This window comes from Canis lupus, chromosome 13 (genome assembly GCF_048164855.1).
Source record: "Canis lupus baileyi chromosome 13, mCanLup2.hap1, whole genome shotgun sequence".
Taxonomy (NCBI): Eukaryota; Metazoa; Chordata; class Mammalia; order Carnivora; family Canidae; genus Canis; species Canis lupus.
In genome coordinates this window covers 28,623,209-28,649,028 of record NC_132850.1, presented here as the reverse complement: position 1 = coordinate 28,649,028, position 25,820 = coordinate 28,623,209, and the positions used below count along the sequence as shown (strand labels likewise).

The window sequence follows — 25,820 nt, the reverse complement described above, 5'->3', positions numbered from 1 at the left end:
CCTGCTTCTCCCACTGCCTGTGTCTTTGCCTCTCTCTCTCTCTCACTCTCTCTGTGTCTCTCATGAATAAATTTTTTAAAAATCTTTTTAAAAAAAGAATTTATAGGTCTGATTCTGCTCTTACAGTAGTTTACTTCTGAGCCTTTGATTTTGTTCATTTGGTCTATGCATCTGTCTTTATGCCAGTACCACACAGTTTTGATTACTATAGCTTTGTTACATAATTTGAAATCAGGAATTGTAATGCTTTCAGCTTTGTTCTTTCTTAGGATTGCCTTGGGAGCATTGGAGGAGGGAGTTGTGGTTCTATATGAATTTGAGGATTTTTTTTCTATTTCTGTGAAAACCACCATTGGAAAAAAATGAGACATTACACTCCCCAGGCTTCCACTGTAAGTGAATATGAGTTTCAACATCTTGGATTCTCTGTTGCTTCACATAAGACCAGGGAACTCTTGTAAATACCAGTGCTCAAACTCACCCTTAGGAAATGTAATCTCTAAGTTAGGGCTTCAAAATCTGTAGAAACTATGTCTAAACCCTATTGTTATAACAGAAAGAGCCCTTTTGCTGCTAATTTATTCATTCATGAAACCATCCTTGCCAAAATCTACCGGGTCTTATGCTCAACCTAGGAGATTCAATGATGAATAGGAGAGATAAAATCCCTGTCATCACAGAGCCTACAAATTCTAGTAGGAGTTATAGACTATAAACTAGTAAATAAATAAATGACTGTAGGATTCCAAGTTATGCTATGTGCTGTGCCAATGTCCTCCAGCCAGAGACCACTGGAAATACACTCATGAAGTTGGGTTTACTGATACGGGGGATCTCATTCTTTGGGAAATCATGTGGCCTCTCAATAGGGGATTTAAGTCGGGGCCTTTTACAGGACTTGGGCTTGTGTTAGGTGCTTTGGGTAATATTCCAGAAGTGTGGTTTTTGGTTTTGCTCTGTTTTAGGTGTTTTCAGAACATGAGGAAAATTCAGGAAAAAAAAAAAAAAAAGAGGGCAGTTCTGTTTGAGTATTATAATAGTTTGTATCCAGGAAGTGGATGAACAGAGAAGAATTAAAGAAATAGTTGGTTAAGAAGCAGTGGTCACCCAAATTATGTGGGAAAGGAAGATGGACGTTGATCACTTTTATGGTTTACAGTGTTCTTGTTTTTGTTTTACTCAGATGTGATTTGCTCAGAATGAGCTTGTTGTTTGTCTTTTGCCATCACAGTTCGAGTGCTCCCATCTAAAGGCTTAGTTCAAAGAAATTATTTATGTGTAACAGGAGAAACCCGTGGCCTAGGTGCGCCAGGCCGACTCCCAGCTAGTGACTGTCAGTCACTGTTTTGTTTTGTTTTTCTTTTTCAAATATTAAAAAAAAATAGAGCAAATTAAATGGAGACATTGACTCACAACTGAAGGTTATTTAAGACAGTATGCTAAGAAAAGGTCTCATTGTACATATCACAGGTGCAGAGATCTGGATGATTTGAAGAAATAAACCAGGAGAAGGCCTGCAGAAGACCATAACAATGAAAATAATGGTTGAGGTGTTGTATCAACCAGGTTAAAAAATACAGTGCTTTAAGCACTGTAGAATGCATTTCTCTTTCAAGTAATAGTCTGGTTGGCCCAGGATGGTGAGGCAGGTTTTTTCCATGAAGTTGTTTAAGAATTAAACTCTATCAATCTATGCCATTCTCAAGAAAATGATATTCTTTGTGTGGTCAAAAGAAATTCATATTTAAGACACACAAAAAAATGAGGAAAAAGTCAAAGTTTAGGAAATGAGGTTTCTGTTTAAGTTATAAAAGACCCAAATGTTGCACACATCTTTTTTCCCATTTGAAATCTCATTGGCTCCAACTTAACCATTCCTACCTACATGTAGTCACTAAATGGGTGTTTTAATATAAGGCTCATATAAGGTAGAGGGTCAGGATGTTGAGGGTAACAAGGGAGTGATTCTAGTTTTGGCCCATAGAGTCTTAGCCAAGTAAAAAGCAAAGTGGGGGTCTTAGTAGAAGGTGATGAATGAAGGAGGTTGAGACAATGGATTAGTCGGTATGACAGTGTTGTTATATGAATTGGAAAGAAAAGATGGTATGTAGAGAGTAGAGTGCTTATAGTTGAGATTTTGGAGACTTATAGTTGAATTTAATTGGTGGTAAAAAGTTCTGTGGTATGGCCATGAAGTGATTGCTGATTAAATAGATTAAATGTTTATTACTGGAAGTAAAGATGTCAGGAGCTGAAATGGGAGATTATTGGATGGCTCTTGCACATGGCATAGAAGTCCTCAAGGATATTGAATGAAGCAATTAGGAGATCAGTAGTTGCTCAAAACAGATGTAATTATGAAAGTGTGCTATGCTCTGTAGTTTTTGAAAGAGGAAGAAGAAAATGGTATGAAAGTGGCTAGAGAACAGTTAAATATAGTGTGTTATGAATATGTTCAGACTCCATTCTAAGCATTTTACGTGTATGAGACCATTTTATCCCCCTTCAAATCCTGTTATTATCCACATTTTGTAGTTGAGGGAAGAGAAGTTAAATAAGTTGTCCGGGGTTACTAGTGAATAGTGGAACTGAATCTCTTAATCGCTAGGAAAATAGTTTTTGTCTTAGGATCAGGGCCTTGGGCACTTTCTTTTTTTTTTTTAAAGATTTATTTATTTATTTCAGAGAGAGCAAGTGGGAGGGGAAGAGGGAGAGAGAGAATCTTAAGCAGACTCCTGGCTTAGCATAGAGCCCAATGTGGGGCTCACATTGTGGGGCTCAACCTCAGCACCCTAAGATCATGACCTGAGCTGAAATCAAGAGTCAGCCACCTAAGTGACTGTACCATGCAGCGCCCCCCCCCACCACTCCACCCCTTGGGCACTTTTTTTTTTTTCCCTTGGGCACTTCTTAATATTGAAGCTGATACGAGGGTGAAGGACAACTAACTGGGTGGTGGTCTTGAGAAGTCATGGTATTACCAGAAAAATTCAGAGACTATTATGCTGCTGCTCTATCCTACTGATTGGAGTTTCAAAAACACTTGGAGTTTTGAAGACTCCTTTAATTCCACATCTTCAATCCTCATATTTTCTTTCATAAATTACTATGAACTAGGTTGCAGCCCTGTGAGGAGAGGTCTTCCTGGACCCCTCTAAGGGTGAGAATCTAAAAAGCCACTGCTAATGGTGGATTGTATAGAGTGTCAGGGCTTATGGGACCCTAACTAAGTATGGTCTTAAAGGAAATTTATGAGGAATTATTTCAAGAATTCCTTCTGCCTCAGAAATGTTCTTCTACTTGGAAAAATATGAGGCACACAAATTCCTCAGTGAAATTAAAAATAAAGCTATCATTTACTGGATCAAAGCATGAGGGAAAAAGTCAGTAAATGGTAACTCTTCTAATGAAAGTAAATTTGGGGAGAAACATGATTCCAGCAGCTTGCTACTTTTTATTAGTCATTAAGTTTATTTAACAGAAAGACTAATTTAGCTGAAGATCATTCACTAAGATAGGCATAATTAACAGTAGTTTATTAATCATTCTTTTAAGATGATCCTATCTTACCACTATTACCTTCCCCATATCTCAGAGGTTTATGTGAGTCTTGGAAAAGAACATGTTGTTCTCTCAACTTAAAAAAAAATCAAATGATAAGAGAAGTACTATAACTTTGTTTCGGGTCAATGACATATATGCTAGACTTTGCTGTAGGACTCGTTGTAATCCCTTATAATTTGGTTTAAAATGTCAAACATTTTGAGTGTTTAAACAACCCATTAAGTGCTCTGCAAAATTACAAGACATTCTATATGTGACTTAATTAATACCTACTCCAATGACACGCAACACATTGTCATGCTCAAGATCTAGGTTTATTTTAAAACATTTAGTCCAATTAATACTAATGCAGAAAAATCACATCCAATAAACCACAACTGTAGAAGAGACATAATAATTGTTTTCTGTCACATTACCACACAAATATAATTTGATATTTAATTAAAGGATGATAAATCACAATCACATGTAAATGAAATCGTTATCCTCTCAGTAGTAGTAAGAACCTCTCTTGAGTATGTAGGGTCTTCTGGGTTTATTCTCATATAGCTGCCGTTTCAGAATATAAGGGATTTTTCTCTTTATAACCTCTTCCTTTTCATTTTTGTCATTTCCAGCATCAAGAACATCTTCCTGGATTAACTGCAAGATAGGCACAATAGGAATCAAACGTACATGCATGACGTCTTTCAGAGTATTTTTCTACATTTTACATTTTACCTCTTTTGCTATTCAGACTGTAAGACACAGGTGGATAAGATACATGAGGTTTAAAGCAATTAAATGTTTTGTGCAAGGACAGATGACTATCAGCTGACTGAGATAGGATATGGTTTTTCCCAATTCTCTGTTCAAGGCCATGTACTAACACCTCCAACTGAAGTAACACACCTAGTTGTGTTACGAAGATTTTTCAGGCTTTAATTTATGACAGAGGGACTAAAATGTCATTAAAATATATTATAAATCAACAACAAATAAAGAGTTTTTAATTTAGTAAGCCAAGTTTAGCCTCAAAAGGCAACAGGATTTTATATTTTATATTCTCTTAATTACCAACTTGACTTGAAAGCCATTCTGAAGATCCATTTCTTAATCAAAGGGAGAGAAATGCCTGCTCTGCCTAACTTAGTTGTGACAGAAATTCACGCATGTGAAAGCTCTGCTTAAATAGTAAAGATCTCTTCAGGTTGTGGCGCCTAATAATTAGAAACAAGTTCAGATTCCATAACTTAAGGGAGTTCATCTCCATGTAGAATCTTCCCTACTATCTCATTGAATATGCCCCATTCTAAAATTAATTCTGAACCCTTTTTTCTGGTACAGGTGTGATTCAAAAATTTCAGCTAACGGAAAATGTTTAAGAACTTGTCCCAGAATGTTGCACATAATTTATGTGAAATTTTAAAACAAATGTTCAAAATAAGAATTGTCTTTGTGTTTGTGATTGTCCTCTAATCTTTGGGGTCATAAGAAATACTAAGAGGAGACTAAAATTTTAATTATAATGCTTATGGACTGAGTTGTATCACCAAGTACTTTATCTCAACCCATAACATCCAATTTCAGAGAAGAAAAAACAGGTACTGGCAGACAATCTAGTTTCTAAATCTTATGTTTCTCTGTGAACATAGTCTATAATTATTCATATTATGTTCTGAATGATATTATCACTTTATTTTAAATTACTCAGTAAAACATTTAAAATAGTGAAAGTTCTAATTGTATGTGCACCTGATTTGTATGTATAATAATTTATTGAGGTTTTTTCTTTTCAATTCCTGGATAAATAGCACACAATTGACATTTCCCTATGTTAAAATTAGGATTTTTTAAGTTTTATTGACTTAAACAATGTTTTAGAGACTAAACTATTTAGCTGGAACTGGAATTAGGGATTAGTAGTCCATCAAGTAAAATTTAAACTAGTTTTGTTTTTTGGTTTTTTTTTTTTTTTTTGGTTTTTCATCTAGAAAACATCTTTTTGTTTACAAGTTAAAATAAGCACTAGAAGTTCTAGTTTGCATTTCTTCTTTTCCTCAGGGTGTCTCTGTGATAGTCATCTACAGCGATTGCTATATTAGCAGGAAAGGCACCCTCAAATTTGCCATGTTGGTGTAAACCCAAAATACAAATCATTAAGCAGATTTCTCTTAGAGGTTAATATGAGAGAAATGGTTCCCTTGTTGGAAAAAATTTTAATTTTTTTTTCTTTAAAGCATTTTCATTTCTCTTTTCCTCCTTCAAACAAACAATTGTTCCAAAATCAAAGGCAGTAAATCACTAGTATAGTTTTTAATACAACTGTTTCATCCTATTTTAGTGTAGTTCTTTCTGTATAATGGATTTGGGCTGCGTTGGCTGTGGTGGACCTAGTTTAGATGCTAAGGATGCCTGAAATCTATGTATGCAATTGAAATAGGAATACATATATATGGATTTTTCCAGTTTTATTTGCCTGATATATTCAAATACAAGTAGAACCTTTCATTTTGTGTTTGTTTATAGACACATATGACTTGGTGTTTCTAAGAAAATATTTTGAGCTCTTAAATTTTATAGGCATGTGACCACTAAAAATTGCCTAAGTATGCCATCCATTTAAGCACAATAAAAGCATGTGGATCAAATCTGCCTTAAGATATATCCCCCTTTTAAGATTGAAGAAAAAATATTTTGCTAAACTCCAAATATTTGAAGGACACTTTGAAGATCTGAAGGAATGTTAACCTAAACACATGGTTTATTCTTCTTTAATATCTGTAACTCTTCCTGTTATGATAATGATCAGGGCAGAAAAAATCAGTACAAATGAAAGCTAACTAGTATAACGAGAATTACATTCATATTTTGTTTTTGCTTTACCTCCCATTGTTGAAAGGCCCTGCTGTGACAGATTTTTTGGAGCTGGTATATTGTCAACATTGCTTCCAAGCTAAAGCCATCCAAGGCAGTGGGAAATTTCCTTCTTGTAATAAGCTCCTCTTCACGAAACTCTCCTGTTTCCTCGGCTTGGCTGTTCAGGTTATTGACAAAACTGCAAACATTTAGCAGGGTCATTTTCCAAGAAGAAACACTTGCTTTACTGATCTGAAATATAGAAAAAAATTAGGTACTTAAAATAAAAAAATAGCTAATTAAAACTTGTATTCTATGAAATAAGAAATTAATTTCCATTATGCTAAGCCATTAAAGCCATTATATTTTAGAATCTTTTACTCTAGCTTCATATTTACACTGCTATTAATTTAGTAACCTTACATCACAAAATTTATTAGTACCAATTCCTCTTATATTCAATTTTTTAATGTAATACAATTATAAACATGCACACAAGCACACATACATGAGCAAAGCAAAAATATAGAAATAATTGTGAGTATAAATATGTAAACATATATGCATATATCACAGATGAAAATATTAAAAATACTATTCTCTTTACTACACTTCAGTTTGGTGTCTAATGGAGCATGGACTGCGATGATACTAACAGATTTGGACAATTACAGTAGTGTGAGATCACTAATCTATTCCACACATCAATAGTTCTCATAGGCAGCATCACAGCTGATCAATTTATTTATTTGTAAATTATAATATTTTCTAGAGTTACCATTTTTTCTAATTATATCTTGTCTGAAACCAGTATTACCATCAATAACTTTCCTATGTGCCAATAATAATCAGTGAGGAAACATAAAGACTTAGGAGAACCTAAATGCAAAATAATAAAAATTTCAAATGGCATATAGGAAAGCATGCATTTTTCCTAAACACACACACACACACACACACACACACACACACACAAATGTGAATGACCACACAACCACGATGAGAGGATTCAATAATGGCAATATCACATGTCCATTGTCTCTGAATTACCTCCCCCCCATAATGCAATTGAAAATCAAAATTCCAATTGGAAAAAAAAAAAATCCAATTTGGAAAACCTGGGGATACCGGATTTTGGAGTTGGGGATTTGGCAAAATAATTAATTTGTAAGCATGAAAGTGTGAGAATAACAAGATTTAGAAAAATAAAAAGGCAATGAGGAGGAACTTATTCTACCAGATACTGAAGTGTACTTTAAAGGCTCAGCAAAAGGCAACAACAGAATAGAAAATAATATCCCCAAATTGGTCCAAGTACAAATGAATGAGCAGCGTATAACAGAGTTCACATTTGAAATCCTTGAGACAATTGGCTATCAGGAAATCTGGACTTAGATCTAGTTATAACTTTCTTGATCTACTGTAGTTTACTGTAGTTACAAATGAGTAAAAGTAGAATAGTGTCTAAATATATAAAGTTTGTTTTATAAACCTAGAAAGGTATTATTAAGCAAATATCTAAACCACAATCCATAAAGAAAAGGATGATTTTAAATTAAATGTGTAGAACATCTCTGGAAAATGACCAGCCTTAATGTAAAAGCTGCCACAAAATGTTAATATCCTTAATACAGGTAAAGATCTTCAAAAAGAAACTGCTGAATGCACCAATTAAAAAAAAAAACTAAAAATTTTAAACTGTGTTTAAGTAAAATGAGTAAACAAGTCACAGAATCCCTTATCAAAGAAGAAATATATGGAAAGATGTTCAACTTGACCACCAACACCTCCTCGGAAGACTTTCAAAAGGACAGGGACCCTCATTTGGTGTAGTTCTAGGGACATGGGGATGGGGCTACTTCCTCTTCTAAATATTTGTCAGTCTGGGTGTAGAATGTTGTAACTTTTTGAAGGATATCTTGTGTTAAAATGGAAAGTGTACACACCCTTTGATTAAGATTTTACCCTAAGAACATGCAAATATATGAGTACAAAGATATTGACTTGAATATGATATATAATAACATAACATAGGATGGTTTTAGCCAGTTTAGAAATCCTTTCAGCCATACCCTGTGAATTCAATTATCCAGCCATTGCTTAAGCTCTTCTGTTATGGAAAACTTAGAGACATGCTCCACTGTTTGGCAGCAACACCTTATATCATGCCAGTTAATGGCATACTATAATTTTACATTTAGAAAGTTCTTTGTAGATCATCTAATTGAATGTTTTCTAAAGTGTACTCCTTGGAACACTAGTTCTGCACTCATTGTTTCTCAAAGAGTTCTCCTGTCAAGTACAATGGAAAACTTAAATTTAAAGAAATTGTAAAGATTTCTTGAACTTAGGTATCCTCAGAACTTTTTTACTTGCACATATTTATTGTAACTTTTAATTTTTTTAAATTTATTATTCTTGAGTAATCTCTACACCCAAAGTGGGGCTTGAACTCACAACCTCGAGATCAAGAGTTACATGCTCTACCAACTGAGCTAGCCAGGTGCCCCCATTGTAACTTTTTAATGGTGCCAATATAGTGTCAAATATTCCCCAAACTAATATGACCACAGAATGCTTTATTTGTAAAGTATCTGTCAGGATTTGTGTTATCTGGTTACTTTTTTGGATGAGGAAACTGAATTAATCATCCTGTTTCTTTCTGCCAGTTAAAGTAGTCACTACATGACTCAATAGTACAATTATTTAAGGTCACATTGGTCCCTGTCATACCTAGGAAGCCCAGCAGAGAAAACTGTACTGACTACAGGATGTCTAAGTTAGATATCTTGTATTTGAGAATATTTTGTATAAGGTTTCAACTATTTCATTCAGAAAAAATGGCAAAGGCTCTCTTTCTTTAAATCAGGCTCCTTTGAGCCCCCTTCTTAACTAGGTCCCAACCTCAGGCTCTGTCCTTGGTCTCCTTAGTTGAGTTTTAGCAAGAATTGTGCTGGGTCCATTTACTGCAGATGCCTCATGCTTGGTATCTGATCACCCCAGATATCTGATCAAATACCAGATACTTTATCAAATTTCTGTCTTTAATATCAGAATCCCAAAAAAAAAACAAAAAAACAAACAAAAAAAAAAAACAAACAAAAAAAAAATATCAGAATCCTGTTGTGTCTTCTAGCAAGAATCCTTCTAGCCTTGATGTTTCCTCTTCTTCCAGCCACTGAGCCGTACTCGGCCTCTTGGCTATAAATGCACTTGCCCTGATTGTGTTTCGAGTTGAGCTAATCTCTGCAAAATCTCCATTTCAGTAGTTCCTCTTGAATAAATCTTCCTTTAGCTAGGGACATGAATAATTTTTCTTTAACAATAAACATTCTTACTTATCAAATTATTTTATTAAAAATGTTTATAATAGACCTAAGCCTATAGATAAGAAATTCAGACTATTATCTCTTCTTGTTTTCAAGATAAGGAAAATAAGGGTATTTATGGTTCTTACTTACCGTTACTTGATTTAGCTTTTTAATAAGATTCTGGTCAAATTTTGTTACCTTAATTAACCCATGTGGGCAACACTCACTCCCTGTAATACCCTGAACTCAGATGAGTCCTGCAAATTGTGAATTCAAATATTTCACTGAACTGAAAATAATTAAAGTCATTTGTGGGGGAGTTCTGAAGTTTTATAATTGAATACAAAATGTGAGGATTAGTAATGATCCTAGATTAGTAATGATCCTAGATTAGTTAGTTCCAAAATATTAAACTCTTACTGCATACAAGGCATTAAGTTTGATCATAGAAAATTACAACATTGTAACAGCTTTCTGAGATCCTGAAAAAAGGCCTTCTATGCCAAGTTCTCTTTCTTAATAGAACAATATGAAAACTAGCACTGGTAATAAAGAGAATTACATTGTAAGAAAAATTTATCTTCTACTTTTCAAGCTTTGGACTCTCTCTTGACTGTTAAGTAAATTTTCACACTAGTATTTCAATGTCTAAAGAGCTTTATTCTAAAACTGAAATTGCTCAAATATTTTACCTTTAAAGTGGAAAGAAGAAACCTGAAGTTTTCTGAAGCTTTTAATAATGGTGTTCTACCAATATCAAATACTATTCTCTTACATTTTTAAATGTAGTAGTTTAGCTAAAATGATCATAAGTTTGGAGTTTTCATTTGCATAGAACTCTACACCCACCAGAAATCAATTAAGCCAAAGAAAAATAAACAATAGTAGTTTTGAAAAAAATAAGGAGTGAGCTGAGTTTTTTGTTCCCATCCAAGCAGCAAAATTGAAAGAATTATGCTTCTGGGTGCCTTCTCCTTATAGACTGTATTTTACTTTCCTCAGTTAAAAGGAGGCAATGGGATTCAATTTTTTCCCATGATCTGTTTTAGAGTTTTTTCCAAGACTAAATAAAAGAGAAAAATGTTATTGTACGTGTATTTTTATGTATTTAAGAGAAAAACCAAACCACTCCATAAACTGGAATTGTTTTTCCCTTGCAACTCTAGGGAAGAAATCATAGCTCTACTTCCACATTTTCACAAAGTAGCTAGCACTCCCCCAACTGTACTACATTTGAGGGATTATTTAGGATTTTTACGTGTCAATGTAAACTTAGAATTACAGAGGTAAAATCTCTACTGAGAAGCTAAGTCATTCCAATCTGCCCCATTTTTAAACACAAACTATTGGCTTTACTTGTTTTCCTATTTTTGAGTTGAAGTAATTGTAAGTGTTGCTATTCAGACAGAATATGAAACAAAAGATCAATTATCTTAAGGTCATTATTTGTTATTGAGTTTTAATGACTACACTAAATTTGATCTCTCCTGGTGGAAAGCCTACCAAACAATGAAAGAATTTGGTTTTAATCTATTCAACTTCAGTAGATCTGGGCAATGGTGAAAATATAAGCACTTAAATTTTCCCCAAATGTCTTTTTTTTTTTTTAATTTTTATTTATTTATGATAGTCACAGAGAGAGAGAGAGAGAGGCAGAGACACAGGCAGAGGGAGAAGCAGGCTCCATGCTCCGGGAGCCCGACGTGGGGAGCCCGACGTGGGATTCGATCCCGGGTCTCCAGGATCGCGCCCTGGGCCAAAGGCAGGCGCCAAACCGCTGCGCCACCCAGGGATCCCTCCCCAAATGTCTTTTAAGGATCATTGTAGACAACATATCTTTGTTAGCTTTCAAATAATAATGCCCCACACTCTCAAGTACATCCAAAAATGGGTATTTCTCCTTCAAAACCACTATTATATATAATTCTACAAGTATAATAGGGATCATTGTACCTGGGATATGCTCATCCAATTAAGGAAGAGAAACCTGAGGTAGCAGGAATGAGTTGGAGTATTGCTTCAAAAATTAGGATTTTTGAGCACTTACCTTCTTATCATAACATCTGTTGAATCCTCTGCCTTGGTACCCCAGTGCTATAGTAGTGATTATACCAGGAGTCTGCCTCAACTCAAATTTGATTTTTCCTTGAGAAACGTCTTTTGGTTGGAAATTCTGTTCTCTGTTTCTGCATTTAGATACACACTGATTGACTTGCTCTGGGTAAATCAATACTGTGTAGTAGCATGGTAATCAAGTATCTTCTAATTGTTTTATTTCTAGGTACAGGTTGGGATCTAGGAACCTTGTTTTCAAGACCGCAAGAGAGGAATAACAGAGTCGGATATGCAAAGTTTCACTTGATTCAGTAAAAACCATATGCAGTGTAGATGACACTCCTGTTATAGGGAGAATGTAAATCTAGTCATAGATTTAATGTAAATGACTAGGAGATTTTTAATTTAGAACTCCATTTTACTCTTCCCAATATAAGAAAAAAGGCTAAAATGTCACTTCGTTTTCCTGCATGTATTTAACAGAAGGCATACCTTCTGCTGCACACATTGTGATAGGAGTGGAAACAGGATTCCTTTAAATACATTGTCATCTCCACATAAATAATATGCGACTACCTAATTAAAGTTGCAATATACTGATGGATAGTCACTATAATTTCTTTTCCTTTCGCATCAACACCCTTAACTCCTTTGAACTCAAGGAAAAGTTTCCTGAAAAAAGGAAATGCTTGTTGATGAACTTTTTAGTCTTAATGGGAAGTTATTAACTGTAGGAAAAGGACATCATGTTCATAATGAGAACTTATATGCTTTTCAATTCTTGGTTAAAGAAAAGAAAAAGTTACCTTTGATGTATGCATATTGGTCAATAAATCTGCTTCTAATGCTTTCATTTCCTCTTCTGAATCTGAGTAAAATCAAAACCACATGTTTACTATATAATCATATATCAAATAATTATATTGTAACCTACAGATTTTAGATTAATCTCAAAAAAATTAGTCTTAGAGGCTTATTGTTTTTCTATGCATTTATTATCCTTAAAATAATATTCAGAAAAAATAATTATGGTTTTATTTCGGGCTAACAGGCAGCTAGAATAATAAAAGCACTTCTAAGAAAATAAACACATGATTATATGTCAAAAGAGTTATTGATGTATTGGAGTTGTTTAATCTCTGAATCTCAGTATTTTTCTTTAAAAAACTGATTGTATCATATACTAAAGATTTCATCAAAAATGCTGGTTAATTTTTACCAGCAATAGTTTACATATATAGAATATATGCATATTGATATTTTAAAAACAACATAATGAAAGATGTGTACATGATGCTTTTTCAAGACAAAACCAAAGGGATTGTTTACTGATAATTTTAGAATAAGAAAGATACTGAGATTTAGTCAACTTGAGATGTTATTTTACAAAACACGCTTTGAAAGATTTGTTTTTTTACTTTAAATGAATAACTTAAAGTTATGTGTACTTAGCTATTTTATCACAGGCTATTAAGCAGATTGGGTAAGCCAAAGTGGAATTGTCCATCAATACATGTGTACTTGTGTTGAAAATGGACCTCCGACTTTTATTAGGACATCCTTTCCAATTTCCCCTAGTCAATATATTGCAGAGAAGAAAACTTTAGAAAAATACTACTAGTAATAGGAATAAAGTTATAGAAGACCATAATTACATGACTTAATTCATACTCACTGGTCTGTCATAAAACAAAGCAGATGTTAAAATGACCATCTTCCTTGAAGTACAGACTCTTTTTTTTTTTTTTTTTGAAGTACAGACTCTTAATAAAAAGAAGTGTCACACTTAGAGAAACCATTTGTTAAATTGTATCCAGACCTAAATTACACCAGAGGTCTTTTTCTCCTATTTGCTCAAAGCCCAGTCTGTTTCTCAAGAGAATGACAAATTCCTTTAGCCATTTAGGAACACTGTATACCAAAATCCCTACAGATTTTGACTTATCAGAGCAAGAAGCTTCAAGAGTTAGTAAACACAGTGTTTAATCAATAACCCAATTTTTTTCATATGCTCTAAATATACCCTTAACCTCATGTAATAGATAAAATCATAACTGTAGAAAATTTGGTATTTATACCATTAAAAGTTTTGTGAACCTAGAAGCTCAAGATCTTTTTTCTCATGATCAAAAGAAATAAAAAAATTTGCTAACATTCATATCTTCTGCCAGATTTAGTTTCGAAATTTAAATAAGATCATAGCAGGAGTTTGGATTAAACATTTCAATGTCATATATATAAAATAAAAAGTATAAAACAGGTGAAATGATTTTTGCTGCATTTATCCCCTATTTTTTTTTCCACTTTGATCTGATATTGCAATATTATAACATTTCGTGTTACTCTTTTAAATTCAAGTCTTATTTTCAAGGTGAGCTATTGATAGATCTTTAGCAATACATGGCTTCTTAGGTATCACATGCAAAACATTGATATAAACATGCCAATTTTCCAATTACATTTTGTATCAACTTAACATGAAAAAAACTAAATTAATAGTATGCTTATCTGTCACATAGAAGGACTATACAAAATGTATTGTCTAACAGTACTTGGAATATTTTTATATTTTTAGGAATAATTTTCTATAAATAACGGTTCATTCATTCACTCATTAAACATCAGTTTTCACTTCATTTGTATCTTAACATACACACACAGTTAAGAAAAAAATAATCTGGGAGAGGGAGAAGCCTCTGCTTCCTAAGAGAATGAGTGAGGATGAGAAAAAGCATTTTGAAAGGAATGGGTTTTAACTGTGAGCTTGCACTTTGACAGGCACTGCATCTGTACTTCTCATCAGATTTTGACCAGCCTAATTTAAGTTCTACACATTTTTGTTTCTACTCTGGTGGTTACCTTCCAAGAGGAGGGCATGAAGTGTGTCATTGAAATCTCTTTGATTACTTTGCAGATTTAAAAGGGAAATTGAAATCTCTCAGTTCTTGTAATCATAATGACAGAGAAAGAATATACTCAGTTTGTATCATTGAGAAAGCAAATCCTGAATAAAGGAGAAACTCTTTTCCCTGGATGCATTAACATAAGTAGCAATACAGTGAAAAAAAAACAAAAAACAAAAAAAAAACAAAAAGAAATCACTCCAGGGAATTGTGAAATGCAGCTAAGCTTACCTGAGCACAGACTCCAGGAGCTGAAAGCCAGAAGTATCATGCACACCAGCTGGATTTTCATTCCTGCCATCATCTCCTTGAGCCTTCTAGCAAGCCAAGTCCATAAACGTCACAGACAGGCTGAAGGGGGCTTTCTCTAGCGTTTCCTCTTGCCTTCAGCTGACTTGGAAAGTGAACTCTGAGAGATGCTTTGGCCATTCCCTATATATACATGCAGAACGATGATGTCATGATAGCACAGGGATTATCTTTTCAGGATGTGCCCTCCTCTCCTCTCTCCACTTCCTCCTCCCCTTTTCCTTTGTCCCCCCACACTCCTCCCCCACTTCCAGTGAAAGTGACATCTACCCTAATTGCCACTGTTGCTCTGGATTTCTGACGCATGGGAGTCATTCAAAAGCAATTCCATATAGAGCATACTGGAAAAAAAAAAACCTTACAGTACCTCTCTTTCCCCATTTCCTCTCATTTCTGACTCCAAGAAGTTGTCATTTTGATTTTGTGAAGCGTGAGAACTGTTATTTCTAATATAAGCAAAGTCTCCGAGATGAATGTATGAAATCAGTGATTCTTAAGCTTTGGGAGTCTTAAAGAGTTGGGGTTCTTTTCTGATAACCCACACTTGGGAGCAAATGTTTTCTGGTTTAGGGGCTAATATAGGTCTTATATAATGAATGCTAGAAGAAGGAAGAAAGTGAAAGATAATCAGAGAATCAGGTATGATATAGAGATTAAGTGGAAAACAAAAGAAAGAAAGAAAAAAACAATTAAAAAATGAAAGACCAGTAGTTCTAAGGAACAGGACATTATTTCCTAACAAATTGGAAAGTTTTTATTTTAAGTAACTGAGAGAATGATTGAATTATGTATGCTGACTTTGGTTAGATGTCTTAGAAAAACAATGTCATGTTTATGAAATCCAACTAACAACTATTTGTGTTAATAGGTGGAAATCCGTATCATTATATATTACCGATGTTTTCTGATACACTACTCTTTTCCCTCTGCATTGCTCTGCTCCTTTTGGATTCATTGATGCTATAACCTATTCTTTTTATAATCTCCTTCTTACTGGTTTTTACCATTACATCAATTTTTTTCCCCTGTTAGAGTCATAAAAATGAAATTGTACTTTTGGAAAGGAAACAGTCCTAAACAATCACCATCCACTAAAGTCAGATTTCTAAGACTGTGTCTCCACATCGTATTTTATAAATGACAATGATGCTCATTTCATCTCTGGGTCCTCAGAAAAAAAAAATTGCTCAAAATGTCTTTTGGAGTGAAGCTTTCTTCTTGCATGAAGTATTTCAGGATACATGGAATGATCTGAAAAGGGGATGCAGTTAGGAATGTGAATATTTGAAAGTAACATTGTCTGAGACTTATTTAAATCTGTATTATTTTCTCTAGAGAATTGATTTATATTTTATGGTATATTCAATGAGATTAACTTCTCTATTTTTACCTTAAACGTAAGAAAAGAGCTTAATTCCAGACATTGAATAATTATTTAAAATAGCAAGGAATCATTTGTATAACTTGATGTTCAGGGATCTAACAAAGGATGGCATTCTTCTTTTAGTTTGTTTTGCGAATTTAATGTACAACGCAATATTGAACATGACCCACTTGAAAGTCTTATGCCAAAGGTCATTAATTGACAAAGAAATGCGAAACTATATACTGCTAAACAGTTGCTTTCCTACCACAAGAGGGCGCAACAGAGGCTTAAAGAGCTTTTTATTTTCACCTAATTAGATTTCTGAGGATTATATTTACTTTCTTCTCACTCTTTGTGATAGAATTCTCTTAAAGCTACTTTGATGAAAAAAAAAATAGAGGAACTTTATATGCTTTGTGTGATATTTAAATTAGTTGCTTTATCTGCTTTTGGATTGCAAATACAAAGAATAATCTTTAAAAACGTGTGATAGCAGCCTGCTAGTAAAAAGGAAATGTGATTCCTATTCTCCTCAAGCGATTAATAAATAAAGCTCAAGAAAATGTTGAGAAAATATCACTTGCATATTAGCTGTCAATCTGAGAATTGTTTAAAATATATAGTAAATCTGAAAGAGTTGGAGGAAAATATGTTAACTAATGTCAAATGATCTAAAATCAAATAGATGCTAGACACTATTTTTCTTCTAGGGAGAAAAAAATGTGAAAATTTTTGTGGTAAGATTATGAATATAGATAAACTTTTTCTGATCTTCAATTGGTATTTTAAAAATCTGTTATCCCTTGGATGCCTGGGTGGCTCAGTGGTTGAGCATCTGCCTTTGACTCAGGTAGTGATCCCAGGGTCCTGGGATCGAGTCCTGCATCAGGCTCCATGCATGGAGCCTGCTTCTCCCTCTGCCGGTGTCTCTGCCTCTCTCTCTCTCTCTCTGTGTCTCTCAGGAATAAATAAATAAAATCTTTAAAAAAAAAGAAGTATTCTAGGAAGTACCCAAATGATGCCTTTAAAGCAGGATTTGAGGTACTTTCCTATGGAGATTGGTAAACCATTTTTACTTTAAAGGCTTTGCCTAAAATCCTGCTAGCATTTAGTTAGCCCCTACAATAACGAATACAGAGTTTGACTACCATCCTTTGAAAATCTTCATGTGTTGGTCTTCTAATCTGAGGTCACCATGGCTAACTCCAAATAGGTTTATCTCTTTATCTGTCTAAATAGGTTTATTCCGGGGACCTATAGATGGCAACGTCCCTACCTACATAGATTTCAGAGCTTGTACTGTGAATTAAGTCAGACCCTTATTAGTTATTGCCTTGAGATAATCAACAGAAACGCCTGAAAGATTGGCATTTGGAGAGAGTCGTCTGTAGACCTAGTTTGGAGATGAGAAAGCTCAGCAACAACTTGAGCTCTTCCATTCCAGGTGATTTCTTCCTGTACCTTTGGAGGCTTCATCATCTCCATTAACAGCTTCCCGGTCTCTCCAGCCTTTTCATACTTTAATATGAATTTTAATTTTAATACCTAAAACTTTCCCTTTGGTGTTTCCAACCCCATGGAATCTGCCCTCCATCTTCCTGTAGACCTCCTTTTCTCTTATTTCTGACATTATCTCTCATTTTGTAAAGACTGTAGAAGTAAACCTTTCCAAGTTTGAATTCTGAACGAGTTTTAGCTACTTCTACTCATCCCAGAGTCTGCTAACTGCTCATCTATTTGTGGAGAACTGTGAAGGAGAGCAGAATTTGTCACCCCAAATTATGCCTGCCTCTTTGGCATATTGATTCTCTTGAAATGTTTTATTTATTTGTTTGTTTGTTTGTTTATTCATTCATGAGAGACACAGAGAGAAAGGCATTCATCTAAACAGACACGACATAGGCAGAGGGAGAAGCAGAGGGAGGCTGATGAGAGATTCCATCCCAAAACGCCGGGATCACGACCTGAGTCAAAGGCTGATGCTCAACCACTAAGCCACCCAGTTGTCCCCAAAATGGTTATTTTCAAGAAACAGTAGATATGGGAGCTCTGAAAACCATGTAGGAGTTACCTTTTCGTCAGAGATATTGATGTTAATAAGGAGAATCTCCATTTGTAAGGCTGTCTCCCTCTCTGTACCAGGAAGAATAACTAAATCTCTAGAAACTCTAAACCAGTGGGGAAGGTCTTAGATCTGCACAGCACCCTTCCACTTGTTTATGGTGCTTTTCTTTGGCCCCCTCAACCCACCTCAACAGCTTCTTTTGTCTTTAACTGGACATGTCATTTAAGGTGGAGGGTTGGGCCATTTGGGGAGTTATCTCCTATGGATATCTCCCATGTATACAGGCTGTAGGCATGTTATTAAGCTTCAGTTTGTTTTTCTCCTGTTAATCTGTCTTTTATTACTGGGTTTCTCAGCCAAGAATCCAGAAGTCTATGGGGAAAATTATTTGTCCTCCTCTACTACTGTGAACTTCTAGAAGGAAAGGACTCTTACTCATCATTATATTCTTGCAACGTTTACAATCTATTAGTATTCAATACCCTTCTACTAAATCGAACTAAAATACTAATTATTTTTAAATTCTCACATAGTTTTCCATGCTTCCATATGTAACACTCCTTTCAGCCACAATGTTTTCAATTGTTTTGAAATCATTTCTTTCTTTTGCAATCTTTCAATTATTTACAACTCCTTTGTTATCAATAGTCATCACTAGTCTTAATATTTGATGTGAGTCTTTACCTAAGTCAGTTTTCTCTGCCTTTTTCTCTAGTCATTCTTTTCTTCCCTGACTGGGAAAGTCAACTTTTGAAAATTATTTATGAAGAACATCCTAGGATCATGTGCATTCATCAGTTGAGTGCTTAGGATAAGTTATGGGTTTAGTCCATTCCTCTAAATGAGTCTCTGGTCTGGAACTGTAACTCTGATTCATCTGAACAAACAATGATGTCAATCTCTTTGTAAACTTGATTGATTTTTCCATTCAATTAAAGTCCATTTTCTAAACATACAGATAGTTATGTGCATGCACACACCCACACCCACATATACTATCTTACACTTGAAATGCATATAACCCAGACATTGGAGACTTTAGGTAAATGTAAACCAAATGCCCCATTTCTTGATCTATGTGTAACCATGCCTTGCCCATAATCTCTGTAAATTCCCAGCTCATTTCCCTTTGGCTCTTCCTGTATCTACTCTTGAATCTTAAAAGTAATTAACTTGGAAGAATTGATGATGGACTTTTGCGGTCAAAGCATATTTTGCAACTTAAACTCCAATTATAACACAAGCTTTGCCTGGAACCCACGTGTTAATGAGCTGCCATATTTAACTAAGGATGCCGCACATTGCAGTTACTGCTGATCTCACTTATAATCTTGTTTCTCATCTCATATAGTCTTGTTTCTCATATCTCATATCAAATCTTGTTTCTTATATCAAAATATTGAGATGCTCACAAAAATCACCTCTCACTCCTAACTCTGGGAAACGAACAAGGGGTGGTAGAAAGGGAGGTGGGCGGGGGGGGAGTGACAGGGTGATGGGCACTGTGGGGGGCACTTGATGGGATGAGCACTGGGTGTTATTCTATATGTTGGCAAATTGAACACCAATAAAAAATAAATAAATAAATAAATCACCTCTCGCTACATGTAATACTCAAGTAAGGAGTTGTCCTTACAAGTTCCCTTTTAGAGTAAGAGCAAGATGAAAGCATTACAGAAAAAAAAAGTCCTTCCTCTTTTATTTTACTTACTTTTACAAATTAGAATGTAATTCTAAAGAATAGGATGGATTTTTATTGAAAGAAAAATTTTACCTCTTTTTTTTTAAGGTTGAAAGTCTAAGTTTAATGTTTTTTAGTGTTACAAAGTCTAAGAACATTTCTGTAGCACCTGTAACACCCAAATCAGAACAGATGCACTTGAGCTACCGTTTGCTAGGAGCAAATTTAGTAAAACACTTTTTCTTTCTTTATCTTAGGAAGATATTAGATGTTGAATTAGGAACATAATGATTTATGTTATTAGTATTCCTTGGTCTTCTTTGTCTCAATTTAGATTATTTCCCTGGTGGCCTGATAAGTCTCATTGCTTTAAACTCTATTACCTAATAACTTCCCAAATTGTATCTTTGACTACCCAGATCGTATAACCAGTCACATCCTCAGCAGCTCTACCTGGAGAATCATTAGGAAAACTCAACTCTCCAAAACAAAACTTTTGATTCCTCCAAACACCTTTCTAAAGCTATCCTTCTCTTTTAGCGTTCTCCATTTCAGTTACCGGGACCATTGTTCACTAAATTGCATTGATCAAAAACTGGAAGAGATTTATAATTTTTTCTTACTCCCTACCATTTCCAAGATAGCAAAACACCCCAAGGTGTAGGTCTGCCACCAATATGTATTCCAAATCCAAGTGCTTTTCCTTACTCCATTATCATATCCAGGTAGTTTGTAGTCTAAGCCATTACTGCTCCTCCGAGCTACAGCAAGAGCCACTCAAATAGTGTCTCTACTGACAGTCTTGATCTATTTCAATGTAACCACCACACAGTAGCCAGAAAAGTTTTGTTTTTAATGCAAACGCATTCTTGTCACCCTCTGCTTAAAACTTCCTGTCTGGATCCTACTAAACTTTGAATCAATTTCTGTCTGTGGCTTATATCTTCTGGAGTGGGACACTGTCTCCGTCTCTACAGTCATACCGTACCTACCATTCTTCCCTTCTGTCTTGTATCTCAAGCACACTGGCCTTCTGGCTCTTGCTCAAAAGGCCAATCTTTTTCCTCAAAGATTTTCTTTAAAAAAAAAAAAAAAGATTTTATTTATTTATTCATGAGAGACACAGAGAGGCAGGGACACAGGCAGAGGGAGAAGTAGGCTCCCTGTGGGGAGCCTGACGCGGAACTTGATCCCAGGACCACGGAATCATGCCCTGAGCCACAGGCAGATGTTAAAGACAGTTGCTCAAGCCACCCAGGCCCCCCTCCTCAAAGATTGTCAATGAACATTGTAATTAGATTATTATTTAGCAAGTGCTCATTTCTGCTTCCTCCCAGAGTGGGTGGAACGTACTTTCCCACTCTCTGACCACGACTTCAGCCATGAGGCTTGCTCAGTTAAGGGGATGTTAGCAGACATTAGGAAAACAAAGACTTGATGTTTGCAGCCTGGGGCTTGCCTCCTTGCTCCTCTGCCACTGCCACAAGAACTTTTCCTGGATGGTCCCCAAATGAGGAGAAATATGAGTCAAAGCCAAACTAGCTGTCTTGCAAGCCTGCAGTGTGAAGCAGAGCTTCCTGACATATGAACAGGATTAAATAGTTTCTTTGAAGTAACAGAGCTGTAGGGTAGTTTGTAATGCAGCATTTTTGTGGGGTTAGTTGACTGATACAACTATTCATTTCAAAACTCATCCCACTGCTATCCCATTCAATCTTACAGTCTTTTTTTGTCCTTTAATATTTTGTCTTCTGAAAGTAAAAGCAATAATCATTTTTTTGTGTCGGTTATTTCTTTTGCTCTCAGAACACAAATTAATGCTTCCCCCTAATGGTAACTCAGTAAATATTGTTAATAGGATGAATTAATAAACTAATGAAATTCTAAGCACCCCTACCTGATGGGTTTAGGGTAGCTATCTCTCCCTTCCCTCTCACAAGGACATTCTCATTCTCCAATCTGTGAAGAGCGAAATCCAGGAAGCAAATTGCTAGCCAAATGGTATGAGAGAATTTCTTTCTTGAAGGGAGCCTTGAATACTATTTTTAATTGCAATTGACATTTTGCAAATTACCATTTTTTTAAAAAAGCAAGAGTACGGTAGTCCTAAAGGCACACATTGGTGTTTCCAACTTGGTAAGCCAATTCGCTCAGAAAAAGTAAGGAGGGCCGGTAGGTAGAGGCAGAGAACTAAAGTGAATAAGACAGCATTCTGGGTCAAGAACCAGCCAGCATAAGCAATACCACAGGCCTCAGAGTAAACTCGAGATGAAACCTGAAATTCATTCCTTGAGAACCTAGTCGATGACCCGTTGAGGCATGGTGCCAGGTTAACTTGATTTCATGTAACACAGCACACTGTGAAGGAGGGGCCGATATTATTTCCATTGCAAAGCTTAAGACACAAAGCCAGTAGAGAGTTTAAATAAGCATGAGAGGGGGATCCTTGGGTGGCTTAGCGGTTTAGCACATGCCTTCGGCCCAGGTCGTGATCCTGGAGTCCCGGGATCGAGTCCCACATCAGGGTCCCTGCATGGAGCCTGCTTCTCCCTCTGCCTCTCTCTCTCTTTCATTAATAAATAAATAAATCTTTAAAAAAATAATAATTAAAAATAAATAAGCGTGAGGGGACTTATTAAGGCTGGGTGAGACTAAATGCTTTCTATTACAATAGCTCATCGTTCTAGTATCAACACTGGATCCAAGCACAAGGTAAAGAATATCTTGTATTAACATGCTGTAGAAAATATATACCAAGAAAATACAATTTAACATTTTTTAAGTAGAAGTACATTTAGTAAAAAGTCAGATTGGATTGGATTTTTGAATTGATCGCAATTCATCAGTTTAACCTTGCCTTTCTTCCTTTCCAGGCTTAAGTGTGTATTGATTCATACCCACTAAATAAGAAACTTTTTTTATGTATCTTTCTTTTTATCAGAGAGACTACCCAGAGGCTCTGCAGGCACTGAATTGTTTTAACTAGGGTGGAGGATTAGAAAGTCTGAACAAAGAATGAGGAGGAAAGGGAGGTCACTTAGAGTCCAAGGGGGAGTCAAAGTGAGTAGAAGCCTTGAAAGAAGAACATTTCCCACTTTGTACTCTAGGTGGAGGCACTAGTACGTATAGAATGAAAATACCAGAAAAGCCCTCAGGGTACCGGACCATATTTTTAATGCTCTGCTAATTCCTTAAATCAAAGAATGTTGGAACTGAAAGGGGCTGTATGGAGCAACTAGTCTTGAACTTTAATTTTACAGGGAAGGAAACATGGACCTAGATACGCTAAGTGGGTTATAAATTTCCTCCACCTCCAATCCTTTATCACGTTGGTCATGACTGCTCAGTCTAACCTCACTTCTTAGCCTAAGAGAAAGGTTATTCTCTCAACATCAATCAAACTATTTTGAGAAATTAATTTATCCTCTAGGAGTTTCTCTAGTATCAGTACAGCATTTTCACAAGTTGGGAAGCATCGAAGGGTATTAGTCACTATAAAATGGGCTTTCTTTTTGGACAGACCTCTCCTTTTGTCCTTTCCTGTTACTTAATATCTTGCTTTTGGCATTATTCACTTCCATTGCTATCTTTCAGTACACACAAATCTGTTAGTTTCTAAATCATAGATTCTTTCTTGCTGTGATCTTTTGGCTCCTCCTCTATGTTATAATATCACCTTTTTTCTATACCCTCTCTGGCCTTGAAATCAGATAACCATGATTATCTGGTCATAAATCAGGGATCTACACTCAATTGCCTACAGGGAGCAGGAAGATGATTATGTCCTAGTTAAGCCCTTATTTAAGAGAATCATCGGCTCGCAACTGAGCTTAGATTATTTTTCTTCGTGTGGAAATAGAGACCCAAGATGGCAGATCTTTCCATTTTTTAGCATTTCCCAAAAATTCAGATTTTTATGGAAATGTTACAATTGTTAAATGTGAATATTCAGTTTAAATTTCCTTTTCACAACCGTATGGGCCAAGGTGGACCACTTAAGCATGAATATTACTCTGAGCTGAAGGCAATTGAGACTCTAAGGCCTCAAGAGAAACTTCCGCACCTCCCTTAACTATCGAAAAGAATCTAAATTGGAGGTCTTTCCCAGAACAAGAGTTTATTAGCAGAAATAAATTTTATCTGAGTGCCCCATCTGCATGGCAGGACAACCGTCTAATTACTACACATCTGGTCTCCTTCTTATTGCCCTGAGAATTGCATTCTTTTCCTCTCATGTCCCAGACCCACACCCCTTCTCCTTAGTTCAGAATAATGTATATATCTCATTTTGCCTGTTTTGGAGTTTCTATGGATTCCCTGTATGCACGCTATTAAAGTTGATTTTCTCTTGTTAATCTGCCTCATGACAATACGATTCTTACCCCAACTAGATGGACCCTTAGAAGGAAACAAGAAATTTTGTTTCAATCAAATTGAAGTATCTATGTCCTGAATTGAGCCTCAAGATGCACCATTTTGTTAGTCCCTGGTTTAAGTATTATTCCAATCATTGTTGAGTTGTGGCTTTAAATTTTAACTGTCTGAGCCAATTTCAACATCATGTGGATTATATTTTTTCCTATGTGGCACGCATAGATCACAAAGTGTGTATGCACGAAGTGGATGCCAAGCACTCAGTAGCATGAGCTTGTGCTTCCGATTGTTCTCTTTCTACTTGATGTTGACACAGCTCAATCTTTTTGGATCATTCTAGTATCTATTTACAAGATCTTAAATTAGACTCCATCTCAGAAATTCTATGCAAACTTTTTTCTTCTTCATTCTCTCCAAAGACTCCTTGCTTTCCAATTTGGAGATCTTTTAATGGTAGTGCAATATATAACTTTTGTCCCTCTGTGGCTTGTTTTTCAACTGAGGCATAATGCATATATAGTGAAAGATAGAGATCCTAAGTGTAAAGATTGATGAATTTTGACAAATGTTTGAATTTGTGCAATTCAAAACCCATTAAAGGTGAAGATCATCTTTCACACCTGAAAATTTTCTCATGCACATTCCCAGTGAATTGCTCTGACATCACAGGCAAACACTTAATTTTGCTTATTCTCAATCTTCATATAAATACAATCATTGTGTACTTTTTTGTGAGCATCTACTATTGCTCAGTATAACGTTTTTTTTTTTTTTCAGTATAACTTTTTTAAGACTAAAGTTATTTGCACATATGAGTAGTTTGTGCCTCTATTGCGATTGGTCTGTTGCAGGCATATTATTATAATTTGTGTATACATTCTCCTATGAAGTGCATATTGTCTTTCTCCAGTTTAGAGTTTGAATAAAGCTCTTGTAAATACTAACATTTAAGTATTTTTCTGGACATATATTTTCACTGCTCTTGTATAAAATATTTGGAATGGATGTTCTGAGTTATAGAGTAGATGTGTGCTTAACTTAAAAAGAAATGGCCAGTTTCCTATGTGGTTGTTAAAATCCCACTAATACTATTCTTGCAAATGTTTGGTGTGGCCATTCTTTTGAATTTTAGTCATTATATTGGGTATAAAGTGGCATCTGATTTTAATTTGCTTTTCCTTCATGACTAATGATGTCGAGCTCTTTCATGTGTAAACATTCTTATATTTTTCTTTGGGAAGTGTTTTTTTCAGGTCTTTATTTGTTGTTTAATTGGATTGCTTATCTTTTTATCACTACATTATACAGTTTTCTGAGTAGGTATATGTATTGCCAATACTTTTTCCCGGTTTCT

General features: G+C 35.2%; 1 protein-coding gene across 1 annotated transcript; it reads right to left on the bottom strand.

Moving 5' to 3' along the window:
* Positions 1–3,856: 3,856 nt before the first annotated feature.
* Positions 3,857–15,098, bottom strand: NTS (neurotensin). Its single transcript, XM_072771569.1, has 4 exons — positions 14,903–15,098; positions 12,575–12,636; positions 6,430–6,654; positions 3,857–4,206 (listed from the first exon to the last, which is right to left on the bottom strand). Exons 1-4 carry the CDS (start codon positions 14,973–14,975, stop codon positions 4,054–4,056), a joined length of 513 nt encoding a protein of 170 aa, XP_072627670.1. The 5' UTR covers positions 14,976–15,098; the 3' UTR covers positions 3,857–4,053.
* Between the last annotated feature and the right edge of the window lie 10,722 nt (positions 15,099–25,820).